The sequence below is a fragment of the Hyposmocoma kahamanoa genome, unplaced genomic scaffold (assembly GCF_003589595.1).
Source record: "Hyposmocoma kahamanoa isolate Upper Pololo Valley unplaced genomic scaffold, ASM358959v1 160, whole genome shotgun sequence".
Taxonomy (NCBI): domain Eukaryota; kingdom Metazoa; phylum Arthropoda; class Insecta; order Lepidoptera; family Cosmopterigidae; genus Hyposmocoma; species Hyposmocoma kahamanoa.
This window is the reverse complement of record NW_020653575.1, coordinates 484,070-503,884: the sequence shown is the minus strand read 5'-3', so window position 1 is coordinate 503,884 and position 19,815 is coordinate 484,070. Positions and strand designations below refer to the sequence as shown.

At 34.6% G+C, this 19,815-nt stretch overlaps 1 protein-coding gene across 8 annotated transcripts in view; it reads right to left on the bottom strand.

Annotated features, from left to right (window-relative positions):
- The window catches only part of LOC113240635 (optomotor-blind protein), a 182,019-nt gene that overhangs the window by 43,545 nt on the left and 118,659 nt on the right, over positions 1-19,815 (bottom strand). For 5 of the 8 annotated variants that reach the window (XM_026477978.1, XM_026477981.1, XM_026477982.1 and 2 more), the window contains exon 4: positions 10,087-10,179. The exons of the other annotated variants lie outside the window; for them this stretch is intronic. In XM_026477978.1, coding sequence (XP_026333763.1) covers positions 10,087-10,179 — 93 coding nt within the window. The remainder of the gene's footprint in view (positions 1-10,086; positions 10,180-19,815) is intronic. 8 annotated transcript variants of the gene reach the window in all.

Here is a 19,815-nt window from a genome sequence, read left to right as displayed (position 1 = left end):
ATGTTAATAAAGGTAGTAGGTATAAGATTGTCAAACCAGTGACAGTGTTCACGTTTGTACGAGATACATTTCTTTCTTCTATGATGCAAAATAATAAATAAATAAAACTAGCGTGAAACAAAAACTTTGAAAACAAAAACAATGTCTGCATAATTGGGTGACAGAAATCCATAGTCTTGATTCATTTAGCTGCTCCAGGTCGTTTGTATCTGTGATATTGTTAAATAATATTATAAATTAATAATTAATTATTTATTAATTATTTTCGTCTTAGGGACGAGTAATAATATTTAATCAATGTGACGATGTCAAGTGTTGACAAATTCAAAACAGAACTTTCTCGGTTTAGATAATGACTTTTAATAAGTTTATTTATTGATAGGTGTACATATGTTATCGTCAAATACACGATATCATTCTCCTCCAGATCAACTATCACAACATCAGACAAATTGGAATTAAAACTATTTTTTTAGATTTAAATTGTGTATGTTTTTTCAAACAAACCAACATTTTCTCTGACAATTTCTCGTGTAATTTGCTTGCTATTGAAATAAAGATATTTTGAATTTGAATTAGTAAAGGTGCTTTTTAATGAGCAATCTAAAAACAGAGAACAAACAAAAATAAGAGAAAGGTACAGGAGCGCAGAAAGGCAGCCGATGCGCTGGTGTAAACGTAATGGAGAAAAAATTGGATGAGGATGACACGAGACCGAAAGGAATGGCGTGCATTGGAACAGATCTACGTTCAACTTCAGATGTTGTTTAGGTTGAAAAAAGATGAAGAATTAAAAAACTATGACGTCGTTAGTCATAATAATCATAGCGCAAAGTAATGTCGTGCGACCTGTCTGGGCATTACGAATCAAATTCGTGTCATAAAAATTAGAAAAACCTCATTTTCAAAATTTAACTGCTCAAACATCCAATTTTTCATAATAAATTTTGAATAATCAGGAATCAAAATCAACAGGTAGGTAAACTTCTGCCGGTGAAGTTAACAGTCAAGTAGATACGAAAGAAGGTAGTAAAGCGTATTATTTATGTGTTCCGTAAACGAGCCGGTCTATAAAATTATATGATCCACTAGTGCCACCTGCCGTACACTGGCCGGCAACCGTAGGCGCCACCTCGGTGTGCTATGGATAGTTTTTGTTTAACAGAGGAACTTTTATTGAACCCATACGTGTTATGCTGCCTTGGTAAGTACATTGTAGGGTAATATTAAGTACTAGTAAGTTGCTTGCAACTCGATGAACGATGTATAATTTTAATTTGCTTTAACAGTAGCTATTGTTACTGGACCTACAGGTACCATAGGTTTTATGCTCGCCTGATATGTAGTGGATTATTGGACACGAAATACTAGTTTGTTTTTAAAGATCTTTAATGTCAACTATAGCACCATCTCGGTGTAAGGTGGATAGATTACCTATCTTAATTTTTTAATTTCAATTTACGAATACAGAAAATATTAATTGTCTTACTCCGAGTTAACGTTACTGGTTGGATGGATATTTTAGTTTGTTTTATGAAACCGACTGACGGGCCGAACAAATCATGTCCCTGGTGGTAAGTCACGCTTACGCCTGAGCCTAACCTGATCCTGCCTGATCTGAGTTCCATTGCCACTGCGCACGTTACTCTAAGACATAAGTTGAAATGTCCCCTGTGCCTGTAATTTCACCAGCACCTTTACCGTTCAAAACCGAAACGCAGTAATGCTCATATTACACATTCTGCTTGGCGACATAAATAGGAAAGGCAGCACTTCCCCAGACGAACTCTCTTACAAGGAGCTCTACTGCTATTAAATCAAATTGGCGGGATCAGTTTCCTTTTTGTTTATGTCGTTGAAATACACTGGGTCGTCTATTCACAGCAATACGTATTATATTTATTCTTGTTGCTCCTGTGTATTATTAGTCTGGAGCATTACTTAATTCTGGTCCTCTGAAATGCCTATCGTAAACTATCTCTATGAGATACAAACACCTTTGTACCTCTATTTACGAGTACTAGGCGAGCATAACTAAGTCGCAGCATTATAGTAAAAATCCATTGAAGAAAAACTCCCCGCTCCATACGCCTTTAGAGAGGGAGGGGTATGGTAATTGATTGACCGTGTGATTGATGAGCTTACGAATACCAATTTATATTGTCACTTGGGGAAACGAAAGAATTAATGTCTCATATGGAAATGTGCTCATGATGGTCGTTGACACCGGTAATCCGAATGTAAAGTTGAGTTTGTGAAAATGCGGTGATGAGAGACAGTTTTGAAGGGAACGCGACGTTTGTTTTTGTCTACAAGGAATAGATGAATTAAGTAAGATACATTATAACTGATAACCATGCCATTAAAACTCCTTGTGAAAGAGTTCGTCCAGGGAAGTACCGCCATCTACCTATTTATGCCACTAAGCTGTAATGTGAGCATTACTACGTTTCGGTTTGGGTGCTGGTGACATTACAGGCACGTGGGTCTTTCAACTCATGTCTCAGGATGACGGGCGCACTGGCAGTGTCCCTCATATCTTTGTGATTTAAAGCTCAGAGCGGTACTGCAACTGTTATGGACCATGTGTCGCTTACCACCAGGCGTACAACTTGTTCGTCTCATCATTCATAAAAAAATTATATACACATTATATATACATAATATATTTTTTTATTAATTTCACTTAATACTATAAATTATAGAGGTCTTTAGGCTTGTTCCTGTAGAACTTCGTACTTAGTTAGCTTCGTAAGTAAGTAGGTACTTTATGCTTTTGATTGATTTTGAAAAATCGTACCTGGTGTAGTGAGATTTTATCAAAATTAAATGACTTAATAAAATTTAAACCACATTCGATATGATTGAAGCAAAGTGATCGGTAAATTTTTTCTTTGCTGTTTCTTTGTTTCTAATCGCGTACTATTGATCTATTCATTAGATTCACGTCTTCGTGTCTACGTGATACTTATAATGTAGTTAATTTAAAAGAAATTACACCTAATTTATAGAGAGTTGGTAAAGAAAAAACAAGCTTTCAGTGTAATAATATATAATAACAATAATTAAGTCACACCTGAGCTAGGTATAATCTGTTTTACTGGAATCAATGTCCTCTCTCAACATTAGACACAGCTTAATGCCTATTTCTTAATAATCTCAGTACAGAGTACTAAAAAACCGACCTCAAAAGTTCGTGAAATTACATCTATTGCCAAGTTTTGTTGAAACCGGTTACCAGAAAGTGTGCGAAACCGGATTCATCCCCTAACTTGCCACCCTTAGAAGTGGAATATTTTATTAAAATGTAAATGGGGCCACTATGAAGGTACCCTCTTTACAACAAAAAAAGAATCATCAAAATCGTTTCACAAATACCGAAGTTAAAAAAAAACATGCAGTCGAATTGAGAACTCCTCTTTTTTTGGAGTCGGTTAACAATCGTAGTAGTGTGTGTTTGTGTGTGACATTAAACATTCGCTAAAATAAGTAGGTATTGGGTTTCTAATGTTTGGCAGTACAGTGAAACTATATTTATTAGGTTACTGTCAATTTATACAACCTCTGTTTCCACAAATAATTTTTTACAACACTAATGGATGTATAATAGAATTGTGGTGATAATAAGTTATAGACATTGCATCATAGAATATGGAATTTTGAATTGAAGTCCGTAAATAACTTTTAATTTGTCAAAATTGTAAGTTACGTCTTAACGTTACGAAATAAATGAGTGATGAATAAATGAGCTCGATGAAATTGTATATTATGATTTTTAAATTCCCTTTAACCAAAACCTTATAAGTTCAAACAAAACCAGGAAGCATCTAATGCATCTACCTGCCAATAATCGTTACAAATGTTCGAAACACATGTCAAAACGCATTTATAAAACAAACAGCCATATAACAGCTGTCTAACGACAGTATAACTATTTATTACATCTAATTAACCGGTCCTTGTTAGTTTTCGAGACCTCTAATCATATTGTAATTAAGTTCGTTTTTACGCCAATTTAAAAGTTTTTTGTGATGCTTTCGTATAGATGGCGAATGGTGCAATTTCAAACGAGGTTCATATGACTTTACTAAATAAGTATGAAACTAAAGGTTGATTTCAAAGCCGCACATAAATTAGAATAGTGTCTCATTTGTTGGGCAAAATGCATTAGTAGAGTATGAGAAATGATTGAAAGACAATTTTGAGAAAAGTAATTTAGGAGCACAGACTTTAAAGACACGATTGTCCCCAACCCGCACTGAGTGGGCTAGAACATTAACTTAGTAGCAGTAGAGCTCCTTGTGAAGCTGTAATGTGCGCATTACTACATTTCAGTTTTGAAGGGGGAAATTACAGGTCATGGGACTTATCAATTTATGTCTCAGAGTGACAGGCGCAGTGGCAGTGTCCCTCAAATTTTTGCGATTTATAGCTCGAGTGGCATTGCAACTGCTATGAACAGGGGTGTTGTTACCACCAGGCGCGCGACTTATTCGTCCCGTCAAACAACTAACTACACTAAAGCAGTCCTTCAGTAAAACTGTAGAATAGTCAACGCGAACGATACCCAAAATATAAACGCACCACAACAAATCATCTCCATAACAAGATTACGCGAACATAAGAAAATTACCCTTATTACGATCTCCTTAAGGTGTTAAATCACAAAAGGTGTTGTTAACTAAATATTTGAATTGTTTCCACTATATAATTAGGCTGTAGACACCTCTAGTGATGATGGCGCCTTAAGGGCAAAATTGGAATTAAAAAAAGGTAAAAAAAGCGATTTTACGGAATGTTATACAGCTTTTTTAAGGAACAGGTAATAGGAAATGATTGTTGGTAATTTTAGATTTGTATGGGAATTTCAACTTTCAAATGAAGCCTTGTTAAACGAAGAGGAATAACGTAATGCAACCGCTGAGAATGAGAAGAAAAACATTTCAAGATTTTTTATAGTTATTAGCCTATATATAGGCTGTAGGTGAGATATGGACGTTTGACCTCAAAACACGGAACAAAATCCAAAACACGCAAAGAAAAATGTAGAGAAGTTGCTAGGCATAAAGCTGAAGGATAGAGTAAGGAATGTTGACATCCGCCACAAAACAAAGGTAATTGATGGAAGATAATGAATCCAGCCACTTAGTATCATAAAAAAGAACAATTTTTTAAAATAATATTAAGTGACGGGACGAACAAGTCGTGCGCCTGATGGTAAGCAACGCGTCTATCCATAACAGTTGTAGTGCCACTCGGAGCTTCAAAACACAATGATTTAAGGGGCACTGTCACTGTACCCTCACCCTATCTACCAACCTATGTCGCATAGGTTGATAAGTTTCATATACCTGTAATTTCACCAGCACCCTTACCCTTCTAAACCAGTAAAGCAGTAATGTTAACATTATTGCTTGGCGGCAGAAACAGGTAAGGTGGCAGTATGACCTTGAACGAACTCTTTCACAAGAAGCTCTACTGCTACTAGAAATAAGCACTAAGAGAAATTGTTACTAACACTGTGGGAAAGATTCTTCTTCCAGCGAATCCAATATTATTAAGCTCTAACTAAACTACTAAAACTTATAATTTACGTTTATGATACAGCTCGTAAGTGAAACCGCGCGACACGCTTAGTAACAACTTAATAAGAGAATAAATACCAATATATCACTATCCCATAACAGGTATTAGCCGTTAATCATATCGTAAAACTAGATTATCAATATCCATAGTGTAGACAAGATGTTGGTATTTAGCTGCGTATTATAGAGTTAAAGGACACGAGACTTTTGCAAATATTAGGACTTTGAAAGCAAACTCATTCATATTCATTATCAATCTACGGACTAATTATATCGGTAGCCGAATAAGACTTGAATTGGAGTTCCATTTTTGAATAAATTTCTTAAACCATAACCTATCACACTTGCTAGCTTGGTAGGGATCACGGGTCAAGAATAAATAAAAATTTGTATTAATTTCAGCCTTAATCAGCCAGTCATTTCAGTTCTCTATAAGCTCGCAGGTATTAAGCTCATATTACTCGATTTAATATACCAAAACGTTCTTTGTAAAGTTAGCTTAGGTTAGGTTTCGGCTAACAATTTTTACGCAGGGAGGATGGATACAATTTATAATTTCTACATAAATAACCAGTACTTAACATTAAACTCGTTTTACAGACCCTATAATTCCAGGCAAATAACTGAAGTCGAGTAAATTCAAGAACCCAATAATTTCAAATTTTATAAAATGTTTGGTTTAGATTAAGCAATTCACATTTTTTTTATAAATTATAAATAAATAGTGCCATTTTAATATTATAATTGAGCGCTAAATTACAGAGTGCAATGTACAGAAAAAAATATGACTAGAGGACTCGAGTCTTTTACAACACTAAGGAACGTGTTTACACATGTAAGTCCATTTGAAGCAAAATACGACAGTGGTGTAATTACGCTACAAATGAGTTATATTAATTGCTTATTAGTTTTTATATAACTCCTAGACGCTTAAGGTGTCTATTGGTATAATTCTAGTTGAGGTGGCCTTTAACCACAATGTGTTATTAACGATATTTCAATAATTAATTCAATAACATAACAGTGATGACCCATATGGGAAAACACCTGGCTTGTAACTACAATATTTCAGATCTGACTGCACTCCATGTCATTTTACCATTGACTTACAAATAAATGGACGACGGGTCTAATACAAAAACCACGAAAAAAATGTCCCAAGTCGACCTATTTAAACGTAGTGACATGTAAAGGAATATGAAAAAGCTAAAACTTTCAATTTAAATTGTAATGTCATCGCAGTATTGTCTAATTTTGCTTGCTTCGCTGTCAGTCGAACAAACGAAGACTAAAGCGTGAATGACGCTCTGTATACGATTTTAACGCCCTATAAGTTCGGACACTTTTTAGCGCGGACCCGACGTCCATATAATTGTTTTTTGTTTTGCATTTTACTAGGATTTGACGATTAAAAGGTGAAAGGCTAAGCGACAATTAGATTGAAAATTAATTAATCTAGGTATTATTTGTGGATGATATTAAAAGGTTTACATTTTTATGTATTATACCATTTGACGGGACGAACAAGTCGTGCATTTGGTAGTAAGCGACACGCCTGTCCATAGCAGTTGCAGTGCCACTGCTTTAAATCACAAAGATCCGGGAGGCACTGCCTCTGCCCCCGTCATCCTGAGACATAAGTTAACTAGTCCCATATGCATGTAATTTTATCAGCACCCTTATTTTTTATACCCTTCAAAATCGGAACTCATTAACGCTCACATTACTGCTTGGTGACAGAAAATGGTAAGATGGCAGTACTTCTCTGGACTCTTTCACAAGGAGCTGTACTGCTTCTAAACTTTTAATACTTAAGCTTAATTATTAACAATGTGATTGAGAAGGAAGCGTTTTCGCAGTTTAATGTCACTGTTTAACTTATTTAGCATTGTAGAGTAAACAAGACTCAATAAAAATTAATGGTATTTATCTTCAAGACCGTGTGATAAAATAATGCTTTGTAAGCAACTTTGTATATGTAATTAAAGCACATAACTTGCTATATATCATGGGTCGATATAGGTACCTATCGAATAGTACCTCCATACGACTTTATGAAATGAAGCTGAAATGAAAAAATGTTTAATATTGAATCACACCAACGCCTTTGCAATTAGCAAATTACATCTGTCGAGGCCACATTTAAAAAAAACGAAAATGTGATAATATGCTTTACACGATTTCTTATGTAGTTCTTATACGACTATTTAAGCGGGAACCCCTATTGCGTAAATGAATTATTATTTACCCATTAATTAAAGTACAAGGACTGCCTTGTTATTGGTGTATAGCACTCGTAATAAATGTTGAAATATAGCCATTAAAATTGTTAAGACTGCCACAAATACTGATAGTATGCACGTTGAAATTTCGTCATTAATTCTTCTACAAATACATATGAATTTCGAGGACAAAAATAATTCAAATTCGAATGAAATTACATAATAAAAATTACATTAACTAGTAAACAGATTGACATAGAAACATAGTTGCAGTAGAATAGGTAGTAGCAGTAGAGCTCCTTGTGAAAGAGTTCGTCCAAGGAAGTACTGCCGGCTTACCTATTTCTGCCGCCAGGCAGTAATGTGAGCATTATTGCGTTCCGGTTTTGAAGGGTAAGGGTTCTGGTGAAATCACAGGCACATGGGACTTGTCAATTTATGTCTCAGGATGACGGGCGTAGTGGCAATGCTCCGCAAAACTTTGTGATTCAAAGCACTGAGTGGCACCCGGCGCACTACTTGTTAGTTCCCTCAATAGGTATTATAAAAAAAAGAATAGAAGCGATTGATTGTAACGGAATTGCGCATAGCATAATGAAATTTTTATTAATTGAAAATGGCTCCTCAAAAAATCAAATAAAAAAGAAACTATTGGAGTAACAATAAAATTAATGCTATTTTTGTACAGGCTCAAGAGCACGTCAAGCTTGACACTTAAGACTTAAATCCAACTCTATGCCGCTTACGATAAGAACGGTCCAAAGTACAAAGTGTCAAGCTTGACGTGCTCTTGACTGTACATTGTTATCCACAAAACGCAAAATGACACGGCTGAATAACCTTTCGTTTAGAAACGGCATTAGGTAAGCACTATAAAAAAAGTAAAAAAAAAAAAGGTAAAATAGAAGAGGCTCGATCATAAATAATAGAATCATTAACATCTGCCGGTATTATTTGGGTCATCATTTTTTTAAAATGTATAATGGAAAAAATAGATAAGTGTACACAAGCACGTAACCTTAAAATGTTCTACATTCTGTTTTAACGTAAATAATCATTGGCACACTGACAATTTATTATCATGTTTATTAAAGACGCAATAAAAAGTAGTACGTCAAATCTAATGGGAGGGTAATTAGTGGGGATAAAACTAAATAATAATTGAAAACATATATTTTGATCTGTGTTCCGATCGAAAAGTCGGATAGTTGAATGTAAAAATTTGACGCTAGCTTGTAATTGTTTTTAACCATGCAGTAAAATTAACAGCAGTTATAAAGTTGTATCTAGTATATTTCATTTTATTATATTATAATGTTAAATTGCGCACCGTATATTTATCTATCTATGTGTGTATCGCCAATCACATGTTATCTTATTTTTTGTGCCGTGTGTACTTTTATGCTTACGTTGTTCAGTTTTTAGAGGCGTTGTTAGAACGACGTGTTTTGACGGTTATTCTATTTCATTTCGGTTATTATTTATTAATTTCCTACACTAATAATCGTTTACATGCTCAAATTCAAATTGCTTTTCTTGATGTACCAATTAAGGAGAGTTATTCTTTTGTTACAGCTTATTATGAGTGTATTATTTGGATAATACCACCTTCTGCTTCCTTGCAAAGACTGTAGTAACGATATTTAGTACTCAATTTGGAACACATCGTGAACAGGTTAGGTATTTTTTATTTTTTTTTATTGTGACTCGGCAAAATGACTGCACCGCGCCCGATGGAAAGTGCGAATACAGTCCAGAGATGAGAGTAACGGATGGAAAACACAAATATCTTCACTCTGTCACTATCATTTTGCCGGTCTAAAATATAAATATTTTCTTTGAATTGGCTTATTTTCAATGTTCTAGCAACACTGACGGTTGTGAATTTCCCAGTTCGCATTGAACCCGCATGACAACCTACAGCTCAGAACCTCAGATTGTGACAGAAAAACTATGTCCATCAGTGGGACTATATTGGCCAACTATTACTGTTATTATAAAAATAAAGAAAAATTTCTGGTACTGTAATTTGTATTATTAATCAAACGTAGGTTATACGTTTGGGTTGAAGTTAGGTAAATTAATGCAAAGTGGAACATAAAAATCTAGAACTTCTACTTCTGAATTTCTTCACATTTGTAAATAAAAATAAAGGTTGTGTTTGAGATTCTGTTTTTATAAACATTTTGGGAAGCACCGATAACCCATTTTAAAACTTATTTTCGAAGTTAAAAAAGTTAGTATTTGTAAACTGAAATAAAATGAAAAGATCTACTAACCAAATGATCAGAGTAGGGGTCTCGGGCGGTAGGGGCGGGGTTGGGCCACAGCATCTTTGATAACATCCGTTGGCTTTGGCTATAGATGAGCTCCTACGAACGGAGAGAAAAAACCAACTTTAGTACTCAAGAATTAAGGCGTTTAATGCCTCTACAAATCGCCCTGACGATCTCGGAATAAGTGGCACTTTCGAAATGAAAAATATCTTTATTTTGGTTTGGTGTTAAGCATCCTATTACAAAAACTTCTTTGGTGGTTTTTCGACGACCACGTCGTGGAGCAAAGTGGAGACTATATACCTATTCCTTTTAATGGTACCGAGAGACGGGACGAACAAGTCGTGCGACGGTGGTAAGCGACACGCCTGTCCACAACAGTTGCAATGCCACTCTGAGCTTTAAATCGCAAAGATCTGAGAGGTACTGCCACTGCGTCCGTCACATGAGACATAAGCTCATAAGTCCCATGAGCCTGTAATGTCACCAGCATCCTCTCGCTTCAAAACCGGAACGCATTAATGCTCACATTACTGCCTGGTGGCAGAAATAAGTAAGTCGGCATTACTTCCTTGGACGAATTCTTTCACAAGGAGCTCTACTGCTACTAGGTATTCTGCTGCAACTATGTCTGTCTCTATTTCAATCTGTTTATTAGTATGATTTGAACTAAGTGAGTAAATCTTTTATTTGTCATAGTAAAGAACATATTGAAATTTACACAATATCGTCATCTTATTGTGAAAACCATAATTTCCCAAAACCGGGACGTAGTAAAGTGAGCATTAGGTACTGTTTGGCGGCAGGAATATGGAAAGTGGCAGTACTTCCCTGGACAAACTCTTTCACTAGGAGGTCTACTGCTACTAAAAAGCTGTTATGGAAGTAAATTCAAATAATCTGTAGAACTTTCGGTTCTAACAAAATAATTTAGATAAAACACGTCATTCTATGTCTTTTTATCTATTTTTATAACAAATTATGTTTTAGTGTATAGAACATCCGCGATACACAATAGACCACCGCGCTAAAAAATCCAATGCCAATTAAGATTTTGTGGGAACAAAAGCGAAAATGCGAGAAACTTGAACGGTGCTTTAAAATATTCAATGCTATTTATTGCATGCCAAAGCACCTACGCAATCTAGAAGGGTTATAATTTACAACAACGAGGTATCGTTTAGCATAATTTAACACTGATTATATGTACTTAAAGGTAAGGTGCAAAAATTCACATTCGTCGATGTGGGTCCTACTTTGAGATTCTAAGAACCAATGGCCTATAGCGAAATCACGCTATTGACTACTTGTATTCACGTGGTAATGTTTGTTTGTTCATTATCCGTAGTCCCAATTCCAGTAGAAGTACGGTTACTGGTTGTATTTAAAACAATACAGTATGTTGAGTGAAGAAAATAGAAGGGTTTATACTGGTGCGTTACGATTAAAAAGCCATTACAACCAAAAAACAAAGATTTGCAACAAGCACATCGACATCCGTAGAAGAAAGGCTTATGTGCAAGACTGCTTATTCTCAGAAGATTCTACATTTCGTTAGTTGTTCTTCGCTGTGGATATCAGATCGACCGGTGTTCGATTTTATATGTCCGAAACGAAATAAAATATAAAAATTATGAAAACACCTATTGGTAGGCCTTATTTTAAATAACGAGATTGTGTATTTATCATATTTTCTTTGTATAATCACATCAGTGTTCTTCGGATGAGTCGACATCGAGAAATTCGTCAAGTTTGCTGTCTCGTTCCGTAGCTTCGTTAGGAAGGATCGAAAGGATTTTTATTAGCGTTGTTCGACCTTTGTATTAATTATAACAAGTTTACTGTACCTACTCATCGTCATTAACCCATTCATACTTCCCACTGCTGGGCACGGGTCTCTAATCAGGTGAGGGTTAACGCCATAGTCCAATGCGGATTGGGGACTTTAAAATGTAGATACTAAATGTAATTATACACTTGAAGCACATTTGTTAGAAAAATGTAGATACTCCATGCCGTTTTTTTATGATATTAAAAGACGGGATGAACAAGTCGTGTGTGTGGTGGTAAGCGACACGCCTATCCATGACAGTTGCAGTGCCAATCAGAGCTTCAAATGGCAGAGGTCAGAGATCACTACCACTGCGTCCGTCACCCGGAGACACGACAAGTCCCATGTGTCTTTAATTCCACCAGTACCTACCCTTATCCTTTAAAATTGGAAGAACTGTTATGGACAGGCGTGTAGCTTACCATCAGGCGCATGACTTTTTCGTCCCGTCACTTGATATTATAAAAAATACTTATTTTGCATTCCACATGTAGTTCATAATAAACTTATGGCCAGTATAAGGCTGATTCTGATTTCAGACAAAGTCAGGGACATAAACTAGTATGAAATATGGAGAAGAGTGAATGAGTAAGATTATTAATAATAATAACACGTTTTTACGATCTCTGCGCCCGCGCCTCAGGCGTGATTTGAGTTAACGTTCAAATCATTCGTTGAGAACTTTTGGTTACTTTTAAACAACAAACTGAGCAACGAGTACAATGTACCACGGTAGTTAAAAGTGCAGTCAAGTAGCTAATTACCTGCCACTTAATCTTCGTGAATAACAAAAGAAGTTGAGCGTTAAACAGTTTGCGCTAAAATTGCTATTTCGAGGGAGGTTTATAACATTCAATTGAAAAACATTTGCATGCTATACCTATAATATAAGAGTTATTTTATTTTATTTAATTATCATACTTACATACCATATATATAATATATGGTATGTAAGTATATATGTGTGTAATATAATTTATATGTATGTGTGTATGCTCGTATATGTATATAATATAAGCATATATTTATCTACAATTTATTTTTAATTACTTCATAAGTAAGTGTATTTTATTCATTTTTTATTATTTGACTCCGCCTAGTCTAGGTTATGTGGCTATATTGTATACACTATTTGTTATTCAACCAACTATGAATTAGTGGATAACTGTAATTGACCCTAATTTTGCCAATGTCCATAAGTTAAGGATCACTTTTATTATGATGGTTGTTATTTGTTATCCTGAATAAAGAAAACAAAAATAAAATAAAAATACCCATTTCTAACCTAGTTATTAAAATAAGTAAATAAAAAAAATAAAAAATAAATATATTACATTTGGAGCGATGCCAACGCGATGCAGTAGCGATGCAAGCGCGCGACTGCATCGATACAAACGCGCGATTGCATCGCTACACTTGGGATTTATAGGGGATTGCTTCAATGCAACCGCGCGTTTGTATCAATGCCATCGCGCGTTTGTATCGATGCAGTCGCGCATTTGTATCGATGCAGTCGCGCGTTTGAAGCGATGCAATCGCCTATAAATTGCAAGTGTAGCAATGCAATCGCTCGTTTCATGAACGCGCGTTTGCATCGCTGCTAAAAGTCACCGTGTGTAATCATTCTTAATTGTAATGAATCTTTTTCAATAACATTATTTTTTATTTATTGATCCACCGCAGTGCAAACCGTCGTCGGGTCACCTAGGTCATCATACGCAAATAAACCTACTTCTAAACATGCACGTAAAACCAGTACTTTTAACGCGACAATGAAAAGCCACCAACTCTACTCATTTAAAGAACAAAAGTCCTAAACTTCAAAGAAACAATTTAAAACTTTAAAACACAGCCCGTGAAATGAAAGTGTTGGCCTCTTCTGGTTGGTAAAAAAGTATAACGAGACCGTAATGATAGGTTAAGCAAAGTTCTCGCCTGCAAAACAAACAGAGTCGACAGAGCAGACCAAAATTCAGAGAGTGTTGGTGCTAAATTACTTTAATAACACTGGCACGTTTTCCAACAGACGTTTTCTGAGCCACCTTATGATTTATTACGTAGCTTTTAACATTTTTTGTGAACCTTTTGGAAATGTGTTAATTTTTAGTGTCGATGTTTTTTTAAAATATCGCTATTCCAGTTAGTGATCTCACGCAGTTGTGAATTGTTAATTTTGGTGACAGTAATATTATTTTACGTCTTATTAATCAAGCTTTTTACAAATAAATTTTATTATTTTTAGGTTTATCGTATTTGATAAATAACAATATTCCGTTGAAATTGTTATTTTTGTAATGAGTTGGTGTCTTTATGAGGTAATATATATTTACAATGTGAAGTATCGTACCTATATTGGACAAATGTTGACGATTAATAAGACTTATAAGAAAACGATTGCATCAATCAACTATTTGTGCATGTTTCAAATCTGTGAAGTGTGTACACCGATCCATTTAATGTTACATAAAAACGGAGTATATAAAATAGTAACGTTAACGTTTATATTTAAATATGTAAGAATTAGACATAAAGTAGCAATTAAATTAACATCATCTTAGCACAATGTTACTCAAACTTTATTAAAATAAAAAATCGAAATAAAAAATGCATTATTTTCGTAACAAAATAGAAACAGCTGAAAATTTAAAAAAATTTAATGGTTCAACACTGATTAAATCAACTTAAGTCTGCGAAATTGACAAAAACGAAGAGAACAATCAACCTCGAATCACTCGACAAATCTGTATTAGCAGAACATTAAAACAAATTAATGCCAGTCGACTATTTTTTTATTCTTATTAAATAACGGACTGGTCAATTTATTTTCGTTTATTTCAATAACTGATATGGTTACAAACTGAGAGTGAATAAATAACTTCTAGCATCTAAGAGTAATCTAAGGTACAAAGCTACAAGTTATTTAAAGTTCTTTGTATATGTCACTCTAATTTTCGTTCACTAACAATTACATTTTTTTGTAAAAATTAATTAATATGCTATTTATAAAGCTAAAAGGTTTGTAAATCTTCCGGTTATTTCAAATAAATAAGACTTGTTAGGTTTTCGCGATTGTTACACAAAGGAAATGAAATTACGGTTGAGTCAATCGTGACTACGGGACCTGTAAAGGGCCCGAAACGTTGGTTTGTTTGAAAAACAAAAAAATAGTATCATTTCCAATAAATAAGATGATTTTTTTGTACTAAATCCTTACATTCCAAGTAATAAAACAAGATTAGTAGTTATAACAATGGTAATTCATATCGAGTTCTTAGGTTTTCGCGATTGTTACCCATACGAAATGAAACTATTTTTCCGGATTTAAATCGCGTATATTTGTTTTTTCAAACAAACCGACGTTTCAGGCCCTTTACAGGTCCCATGGTCACGGTTGACTGAGGTGGTACAGTTTTCAACCAGTTATACCTAATATTGATGCACACCACCTTATTTTTTCACTATAGTTATAATAGTTATTAATTAAATACCTTATTTTTAATTTTACAAAGAAAACATTCCAATTTACGCTACATTAAGTTTTACAAATTATTTTATTGAATTAATTTTTATTAAGTTCAATTTATTATTAATTATTAATATAAATTAGAATAAACTAAAACAGATTAATTAGTACTGCAGTCTTATGTCTGTTTGGGATTTTTCATTAGAGGAAATACTGGATCCCAAACTGGTGGTACGGAGAAACCATCTTCCCTGTTGAAATTAGGATGTTTTTTAATTTCAATGGCCTCTTGCAGCATCCTGGGTAGATAACGGACTTCTTTTGCAAGGACCTGGGGTTTGTCAAACTTCATTGAATGTGTAGGTTTATTCATGACATGCTCGCAGACTGCAGACTTGACGAAACGTCGGTTTGTTTGAAAAAACAAATATACGCGAATTAAATCCGGAAAAATAGTTTCATTTCCAATGGTAATTCATATTATGCAGTTTTGGGTCTTATAATTAGAAGGGTATAGGCCAATATTGATTGAAACGGAAAAGATAAATACATTTAATCAACCAATATGATGATGAACCAATATATCGTATTTTCACTAATCGGAAGGAAATATTGCATCGTTGGTGTAATAGGCCTTATCTGCAAATTTCTTATGTACAAATAGGAGAGTTACATAATTTCATATATACGTCATTTGTTTCATGTATATTGTATTATTTTTATCAATGAATGATTACAAAACGGCTTTATTCAATTATATTTTGTAATAAAGCCACGTCTGTAAAATGATAACTTTTATAAAATTTCACACATACTTAATTTTTTCATTATTTTTATGATCTTCATGTGATAAAAGCACTTTTGTCGTGTGATCATGGTGCGGCTTTATTATATCAAGTACGAACTCTCTATTTCTATAACTAACCTACATCCGGGGAGGGAAGTGGGCAGTTACAGGATCAGTGTAAAATTACATCACGATCGATAACTCAGAATAATACAGCTGTCAGATTAGTATACAGCAAAGTTATTAGTTTATTGATATCATCATCAAAATGGAATTTATCGTTAACCATGTAACGACTTAGATAGAATGGATTCTTTACGGTTTTTTTTTCTACGTTAAGCTTGAAGGTGTGTTTAATATTAAACTGCTTGTGCCTTAATTATGCCTTTGTTGCAAAAAAGTCCAGTAGAGTTTTTTTATGATATCAAGTGACAGGATGAACTAATCGCGCGCCTGATGGTAAGAGACAGGCCTATCCGTAACAGTTGCAGTGCCACTCAGAGCTTTAAATCGCAAAGATCTGTAGGGCACTATCACTGCGCTCATCACCCTGAGACATAAGTTGAAAAGTTCCAAATGCCTGTAATTTCACCAGCATGTAGGCCATACAAATATTTGTCCCGGTCCGGGAATCGAACCCGAGACGTCTGCAAGGCTAACCAGCATGGTAACCCATCCGCCACGGAGGCTGTTAAATTCAGCATGTAATAGCTGTGACTATATATGACTATATTATGAAAGCCACATATAATCATACGTTAGAAATGAATTTATTACACGAAAATTATAAAAATATTACAAAACACATGAAACAGATTCCGCATATGTGATATTTTATACTTCTTCTATTTAAGCCATTGACTTACAAATAAATAGACGACGGGTCTAATACAAAAACCACGAAAAAAATGTCCCAAGTCAACCTATTCGAAATTTAAATTGTACTGTCATCGCAGTATCGCGCTGTCAGTAGAACAAATGAAGACTAAAGCGGAGTTTGGCGCTCTGTATACGATTTTAGCGCCTTACAAGTGCGGACACTTTTTAGCGCGGACCCGACGTCCATATAATTGTAAGTCAATGATTTAAACATAAGAAAGTTATCGACTAAGGCGCCTGCCATACAAGATTTCCCTAGTGAAGGGCTATGAATGTGTGTATTATAAAAAAGTGATATGGAAATCGGAAACAACGCCTGTACTACAAACACCTGGACCAGAGATAATACCTATAGGAAAGTTAGATTTTTCCACATTGACCCGCTGGGAATCGAAACCGGGACCTCAGAGAATGAGACACTATAAAAACCGGTATTCAAGCCAGTCGACACAGAGGTTGTCAATACATTTTGTGGGTTAAGTATTTTTCTAAAAAACGACAAAAATTTCTACCGTAGGGCTATATTTTAGAGTTGATTACAACAATTACCCTACTTTTTGTAAAAAAGAAATAGCACATCATAAATAATTATTTTCAGCAAATATCCTTATCCAATTAACCATGCGGTCATGCCGACATCTATGACGTTAATTTATGCTAAAGTTAATAAACTTCGGATTAATACGTCATAGCCCTTGTACCAGTTCATGTTCTGTCACTTCCAATGATCGTATGGTCGATAAGCAAAAACCTTGGGGCCTTGTGTCGCAAAATGTCATAGAGATGTAACTAAGTGTATGACTTTATTGAACGAAATGATATGTATTTAAGTGGCATTTTTGTGTTTATAAAAGCGAGAAGAGTCTTGTAGCTAATTTTTTTTTTTAACGCATACATTCATAGTCTAGCATGTCGCTGGTGCCATGGACATTGGGCCCATACATAGACAGTCACAAATTACACCCAATCTAATCAAAGAAACAAATATTTTTCTCTGACTAGCAGTCATGGTAACCGTTCGGCCACGGAGGCAGTTATGTTTAACACTATGGATAAGATTCCGAAATAAATACTTATTATTATTGCATCAAAGAAATATTAATTATCATGCAAAAGGTGAGCAACAGTGGAATATCTCTAAAATAAATCTCTTCCAGCCAACCCAATATTATGAAGCTCTAACTAAACTACTAAAACTTCTAATTGACGTTTGTGATAGACCTGAAAAGTTTGTGGAATTATGTCTATTTTCCAAGTTTTATTGAAATCCGTTAATGGAAAGTGGGTGAAATCCAATAAACCGGGATCATCCCTATTTGCCATGTTTAGAGGTGGAATATTTCCTTCAAATTTGAATGGTACCACTATTGAGGTACCCCCTTTCCAACAAAAAGAAGAATCATTGAAATCGGTTCATAGATGTCGGAGTAATCGCGTAACATACAATAAAAAAAATACAGGCGAATTGAGAACCTCCTCCTTTTTTGAAGGCGGTTAAAAATACTACGAATTACATGAAACAAATTATGTATATATGTGAAATTTTATAACTTTACTATTTATACATAAAAAGTCATTTATTTCGTTCGCAGAATTTTTAAACCTCTCCCGTGAGAAACTGTCATTTTGCAGATGTCGCCTTATTACACCAAAGGTGCGATATCTAATTAATAATACCTAACTGTAGTGGATAGAATTTTTTTCATTTTAAAAGAGCGAATATTTACACCGTATTAAAAAAGTGACACATATAATTATACTGTTGGGTAATTTCCCGAAAGATTTCAAATAGTGGGAATTTTACCGGACAAAATCCCGAAAAATAGAAAATATATAATTTCGAAAGCTCATATTATGTTTTACGTTTAGCAATATCTTTTGAAGTTTTATTTAGCGTGAATAATGAAATAAACTTGTATTCTTTAAAGCCGCTTATAGAAAATTTTATTGCCTCCGTGGCCGAACGGTTACCATGCCGGACTGCCACGCAGAGGTCCCAGGTTCGATTCCCGGGCCGGGAGAAATGTTTGTATGGTCTACATTTGTTTCTCTCGTGAGTTTGGGTGTAATTTGTGGCTGTCTATATGTGTGTCCATGGCACCCGCGACACAGGGTTTCCCTAGTGCGGGGCTATGTTGAGTGTGTGCGTTATTTATTTATTTATTATTTATTTAAAGTGATTTCACAACGGCGAAAAAATAAACCTTTTTAATGGCTCCATCGTTTTTGTTCAGTAACTTCAACTTTTGACAGGTGTCAACGTCAAATGTGGAAAACTAAAGCAGAAAGAAAAAAATTGGAAACATGCCCGGAAAAATATGATTTTTTTCAAAATGAACAATTTTCCATGACCCAACACTACACGTAATTATATAACATATTGTCCACATTCTCACACATGTGATCTTAGGTGAAAAGTATTATCACAAGAAAGTCATTAAAAAATACAAACTACAAAAAAAAAATTACGTATATATGTGAAATTTTACAACTCTCCTATTTCCACATAAAAAACATAACGTCTAATTTCGTTTGTAAAATCTTTACTGTTATCTCCTGGAAAGTTGTATTTTTCCAGATGTCACCTTATTACACCAGTGGTGCGTAGGGTTTTTATTGTGTTCGCACATCCCTTTTCTATCAACAATATCATAAAACAAGACATCGTTTGCTCTCTGTTAACAAAGGCATCGATTTATTTAATGCGAACTGAGCGTGCAAAACAAAACACTATCCCGTCGTGAAAAGTAAAGAAAAATAATGCGTGTTTGT